We start from the raw sequence: 6,654 nt of genomic DNA on the forward strand, positions 1-6,654 counted from the left end.
AGGATAAGAGGGAAGACTTTTAGGACCGAGATGAGGAAATCATTTTTTACACAGAGAGTGGTGAATCTGTGGAATTCTCTGCGACAGAAGGGAGTTGAGGCCAGTTCATTGGCTATATTTAAGAGGGAGTTAGATGTGGCCCTTGTGGCTAAAGGGATCGGGGGGTATGGAGAGAAGGCAGGGATGGGATACTGAGTTGGATGATCAGCCATGATCATATCAAATGGCAGTGCAGGCTCGAAGGGCCGAATGGCCTACTCCTGCACCTATTTTCTATGTTTCTATGTTGAAATCTCCCATAACAACCGTAGCATTAGCTTTGGGACATTTTGCGACCAATTTTAACTCTTGATTCATCTTGCACCCTATATCCAGGCTACTATTTGGGTGACTGTATATAAGTCCCATTAGGGTCTTTTTACCTTTACAATTCTTCAGTTCTATCCATACTGACTATACATCTCCTGATTCCATATCACTCCGTGCTGGGGACTGAATTTCATTCCTCGCCAACAGAGCTACCCCACCCCATCTGCCCACCTGTCTGTCTTTTCGAAAGGACGTAAACTCTTGAATATTCAATTCCCAGCCCTGGTCCTCGTGCAGCCATGTCTCTGTAATTCCCACAACAAATTTCTAACTGAGCCTCAAGCTCATCCACTTTATTTCTTATACTTCGTGCATTCATAATAATAATAATAATAATAATAATATATTTTATTATCATTGCACATAAGCACAACTAGATTTGGTATGCAGCTTCCATCCGATGTCATAACTTGAATAACTAATACAATTTAGATATCCCGAGAACATGGTTTGTAAAAGAATAGAAAATAGTCAAAACAGTTCAAACAGACCAAAGTGCAGATGTGTCTGTGCGACGTGACCATCCGAGGGAGACAGTCCAGGGGGGATGGGGGGCACTCAGCAGGGCTGGTTCAGAGTCGCTATAGCTCTGGGAATGAAGCTGTTCCTGAGTCTAGAGGTTCGGGCGTAGAAGGCCTTGTAACGTTTGCCGGAGAGAAGTAGTTCGAACAGTCCATTACAGCAGTGTGAGGAGTCTTTATGGATGCTGACGGCCTTCCTGAAGCACCGTGTGTGGTAGATGCCCTCCAAGGCTGGTAGCAGTGTCCCAATAATCTTCTGCACTCTGTGGAAGACGCTCCTCTCCGCCTCCGTGCAGCTGAGATACCACATAGAGATGCCATACGTTAATATGCTCTGTGGTGCAGCGGTAGAAGGTTGTCAGCAGCGTCCTTGTCATAGATAAAACTTTTAATCCATTACTCCCCGCACCATTCACATTGATGCCCATTTCACTTGGCTTTATTCCCCTATCCCTTCCTGGGCGTTCTGCCCCGTTAATTCTGGTACCTTCTCTTTTCTTTTACTCTCTTTCCCTTGTATCTCCATTTTGTCCTCCCTCCTCCAGATAAAATCCCATGACCTGCCCGGTCTTACTCGTAAGTTGCATACTCGCAGTTATTTTCATCGACATTCCTAATACTCTCTCCCCCGTGTTCGATGTCTCTACGACAATATCCACTTACTGTCTGTGTGACAGCGACAAAGCGTTGGGAATTCTCAGAGGGTATTTTGTAGCAATCTAGTGAAATACCCGCCGTCGGAATCATGACGATCCATCTCAGTCTATTGAGATTTGTGTTTTTATTTATTTCAGGAGGAAGCTGGTCGCAAGAGCAGGTAGGACATGCGTTTGACTGAAACAATGTACGTGTTTACAGTACCGCTCAAAAAAAACAGCTAATGCTCAGTTTCTAACCAGCTGTTAAATATTTGCAGGGTTATTGATGAAACCAAACCAATGTTGGTGGTAGATAGCGCGTTGCCCATTGAAAAGTATGATCGCACCCTTTTCTACAACATAGCATTGAGCGAAACATCTGATATCATCAAACGAGGTAAAACTGATACCTTTTCCATTGATCTTTTTTAAGACATCTTTATGCAATACTTATATGTGAAGATTAATGGTATTAATGGACTCTGGGGGGAAGTATCACAAAGACAAAGCAAAGATTGTTTGCATTTGAATAGATCCTTGTTCCTGGGAGAATGGGTTTGCTGTGCTGGGTGAAATTGCGTAGACTAGGCCTGTGTACTCGAGGGTTCAGGTGTATTAGAGGAGAATTCAGTGAAACACAAAGTCCTTACACGGCTCAGTGGGCTGGATGCAGGGAGGATGTTTCCCCTGTCTGAGGGGGTCTGGAGCCAGCGGAAACCCTCTGAATGTGAGCTGCACCATTTAGGACAGAGACAAGAAGACATTACTGCATGCTGAGACTAGGCAACCTTTAGAATTCATTGCACACCCGGTGGCTGTGCATAATCAGTCATTCAGTGCTCTTGGAGCCAGAGAGCCATGGTTGTACATTACAGAATCATGCCATTGGGCCCATCACCTCCATGTCCACCCTTTTCCCCAGCCACACAAATCCCATTTGCCCACATTAGAACCATATTAGTCTGAAGAAGGGTTTTCGGCCCGAAACGTTGCCTATTTCCTTCGCTCCATAGATGCTGCTGCACCCGCTGAGTTTCTCCAACATTTTTGTGTACCTTATTCTACACCTCGTTTGCCAAATCGCAATGCCTCTTAAATATAGTGGTTACATCTGATTTCACCACCTCCTATGGCAAAATATTCCAGGTATTAACAACCATTGCTGTTCATTTTATGTTTTCATGGCTTTGATGTGAATGTAGGAGGTGTGACTACTAAGTTTGTGGAGAATGGGTAATGTTGGGGATAGCAAGGTAGTCTGTCAAAGTCTGCAGAAGGATATAGGCTCGATCATCGAAACCTTATTGTCATGCAGGGATATCAATACCGGAGGTTGCAGGTGGTTGCCGGAGGTTGCAGGTAGGGAGACTGACAAAAACCTCCGGGAACCGCACGGAAACCTTGGGCAAAGTCTCCAGAGGTTTCCGTTCAGGTTTCCTAAGTGGGACAGGGGCATAAGTCTCTTTGAAGAGCAGCCACGAATGGCAACTGAAATGCAGGAGTCAATTTGTAGACAGGAACACACAAAAGGAGTTTAAAAAGATGCTATACAGTGCAAAGTGATTTGGGTTTATTTCAATTGAAGTATTAGAAGCACCAAGCACAGAATTCATATAAATCTTTCTATTCAGTTCTTGTGAATGTTACTGGTGATGCGAATTATCCAAATTCAACATCAGGGTATTAAGTGTATGTTGTATTAATTTACAAACCTACAATATTGTAAGTGGTTAAGAAGTGTTTAAGATGGAACTGCAGATGCTGGAAAATCGAAGGGACACAAAAATGCTGGAGAAACGCAGCGGGTGCAGCAGCATCTATGGAGGGAAGGAAATAGGCAAAGTTTCGGGCCGAAACCCTGAGGCTAAAACCAAGTTTAAATGATCTATCACACCAAGGGGGAGGGTATAAAATGACCCTATCTGCTGACCTATGACCTATAAATGAACAATTATCTACTGCCTTGGGTCTACCAGACACCCTAAATGGACCCTTGGACCCATCTAGGCTAGCCTAGATATTAAAGATACCAGTTAAAACCAGGTTTAGATGGTCAATTACAGCCTTGGAAATACAAAATCACCCATTGCCTTGGTCCTACCAGATTCCCCAAATAGTCCCTGAATTGCCTGACTTTTTTTAATACTGAAGATATGAAAGTGAATTAGGTGACAAATTAAACTTCTTTTTTTGCTTTATCTGTTGGGATAAATTGCAGACTTGATTTTAAAAATCTCAAAAATTTGTAACATTGCTTGATGGGGGCACGCACATTGAATTCTCCCAATTTTGTTAGCCCTTGCTGTCTCCTCCCCTTCCTACCTCTCCTTCAGCCCTCTGACTGTCTCCTCCTCCTTTATCCGCTATTCTCCCCGCCCCCCACCAGTCTGAAGAAGGGTTTCGGCCTGAAACCTTGCCCATTTCCTTCGCTGCCTAGATGCTGCTGCACCCGCTGCGTTTCTCCAGCATTTTTGTCTACCTTCGATTTTCCAGCATCTGCAGTTCCTTCTTAAACAAATAACATTCACCAAAGATCCTATAGCTCCGAGATGGGATCTTTGCTGCCGCATGGAGTCAGTCGCATACAGGTGGGACAGGCCTCGTAAACACTGCCTCGTTAACCTGCCGTCACTCATGAGCGCGCTCCAGTTAAAGCTCCATTCACAAAATCATTTGTTCTCTCTGACGTCACCGGGCCGCCCACTGACGCGTGTTTGGCCGGTCCAGAGCACTATTACCCGCCCACTGACGTGTGATTGGCCGCCCGTGATCACGATGGCCCGCCCACTAACGTGTGATTGGTCGCCCGTGATCACGATGGCCCGCCCACTGACGCGTGATTGGTCGCCCGTGATCACGATGGCCCGCCCAATGACGCGTGATTGGTCGGCCCAGATCTGGATGGCCCGCCCCCTTAAGCGTGATTGGTCGGTCCAGATCACTATGATCCGCCCCCGGATGCGTGATTGGCCGGCTGAGATCATGATGGCCCGCCCGCTAACGCGTGATTGGTCGGTCCAGATCACCATGTCCCGCCCACTGACGCGTGATTGGTCGGCCCAGACCAGGATACCCCGCCCCCCCCCCGCTGACCGCGTGATTGGCCCGCGCCATCCCTTCTCTCCAGGGATCTCAAGTCAAGTCAAGTTTATTCGTCACATACACAGACCCAGAGATGTGCAGTGAAATGAAAAGTGGCAAATGCTCGCGGACTTTGTGCAAAAAGACAAACAACCAAACAAACTATAAACACAATCATAAACACACACATATTATTTTACATATTAAATATTGGAAGGAAAAACGTTCAGTAAAGTTAGTCCCTGGTAAGATAGGAGTTTACAGTCCGAATGGCCTCTGGGAAGAAACTCCTTCTCAACCTCTCCATTGGCTATTTCCATGCCTGACCTGTTCCGCTGAGTTATAGACCCAGAGACAGACAAAAAAAACAAACAACCGTGCAAGCTATTCATTCACACATGGTCAGTATCTGTACATTTAATAGTGTTATTTATTCATGCGGTGACTTCGACTTCTGTACATTCATCACCTATCGTTCCAGAGAGTACTCGTGGGAAAATGTTAAAACGCGTGCAAAGGTTGTAATTTGTCTGTACACAAAAAAGCTGGAGAAACTCAGCGGATGCAGCAGCATCTCTAATGAGCGAAGGAAATAGCCAACGTTTCGGGCCGAAACCCTTCTTTACTCTGATGGTGGGTGGGGTGCTGGGAGAAGAAAGGAAAAGGGAGGAGGAGGAGCCCGAAGGCTGAGGGAGAAATAGGAAGGGGAGGAGACAGCAAGGGCTAACAGAATTGGGAGCATTCAATGTTCATGCCCCCAGGATGCAGACTCCCCAAGCGGAATATGAGGCGCTGCTCCTCCAATTTCCGCTGGTGCTCGCTCTGGCCATGGAGGAGACACAGGACAGAGAGGTCGGATACGGAATAGGAGGTGGAGTTGAAGTGCTGAGCCACCAGGAGGTCAGGTTGGTTAATGCGGACCGAGCCGAGGTGGTCGGCGAAACGATCGCCAAGCCTACGCTTGGACTCAGACTCTGCACAATAACATCACTTCAATACCAGACACTGCAATGAAGAAGGGGCCTCGTCCCGAAACGTCACCCATTCCATCTCTGCAGAGATGAAGCTTGTCCCGCTGAGTTACTCCAGCTTTTTGTGTCTATCTGCAGTTCCTTCTTATACGCTCGATTTTTATTTAATAATCTCATGTGTAAACTTGAATTCAATGATTCAATTATACTCTATTGTCACGTGTACCTCGTGACTGTGGGATTATTTTCTTTTGCATGCAATCCGGTAAAATACAGACCTCGCCTCCTCCATGGCCAGAGTGAGTCCCACCGCAAATTGGAGGAGCAGCACCGCATATTTCACTTGCGTAGTTTGCACCCCAGCGGTATGAACATTGACTTCTCCAATTTCAGGTAGTCCTTGCTGGCCTCTCCCCTTCCAAGCTCTCTCACACATACCACTGTCTCCGCCTCTTCCTTTCTTCTTCCCCCCCCCACCCCCACCCCCATACCAGTCTGAAGAATGGTGATAAAATCACTTCAATACCAGACACAATAACATCACTTCAATGCCAGGCACTGTAATGAAGAAGGGGTCTCGACCCTAAACGTCAACCATTCCTTCTCTCCAGAGATGCTGCCTCACCCGCTGAGTTTCTCCAGCATTTTTGTCTACCTTCGATTTTTCCAGCATCTGCAGTTCTTTCTCAAACAATCATACTCTATTGTTCAATGTACCTCGGATCAGTGAAATGCCTTGTTTTTGCCAGCAATCCGGTAAAATACAGATCTGACCTGGGCGGTAAAGTGGGCGCCGACTAGGTTGCGAGAAGTTCATGGAACAGTCTATATTTCCCCGCAGCGGCGAACCAGGCCCCGCCGCACCAGGCAGCAGGCGCCACCCGCGCCGGCTCCCCCTTTGTTCTCGGCTGCCCACGCCCGGTTGCTCTCGGCTTGAAATGATTCAGGGCTATTTTCCCAGCGTGGAAAAGTCAATGACGGGACGCCATAGATTTTAGTACAGTAGGGGATCTTTCAAGGAGATGTGCGGGGCATGTTTTATCACACAGGGTGGTGGGTGCCTGGAACGCGCCG

The 6,654-nt window shown here is 46.9% G+C and overlaps 1 protein-coding gene across 1 annotated transcript in view; it reads left to right on the plus strand.

Moving 5' to 3' along the window:
• The window catches only part of LOC116966251 (E3 ubiquitin-protein ligase TRIM69-like), a 28,969-nt gene extending 26,932 nt beyond the window's left edge, over window positions 1-2,037 (plus strand). Inside the window, exons 3-4 of the mRNA XM_033012392.1 lie at window positions 1,685-1,707; window positions 1,807-2,037. Coding sequence (XP_032868283.1) covers window positions 1,685-1,707; window positions 1,807-1,960 — 177 coding nt within the window. The 3' untranslated portion in view covers window positions 1,961-2,037. The remainder of the gene's footprint in view (window positions 1-1,684; window positions 1,708-1,806) is intronic.
• The last annotated feature ends 4,617 nt before the right edge of the window (window positions 2,038-6,654 follow it).

The sequence above is a fragment of the Amblyraja radiata genome, chromosome 36 (assembly GCF_010909765.2).
Source record: "Amblyraja radiata isolate CabotCenter1 chromosome 36, sAmbRad1.1.pri, whole genome shotgun sequence".
Lineage (NCBI taxonomy): Eukaryota > Metazoa > Chordata > Chondrichthyes > Rajiformes > Rajidae > Amblyraja > Amblyraja radiata.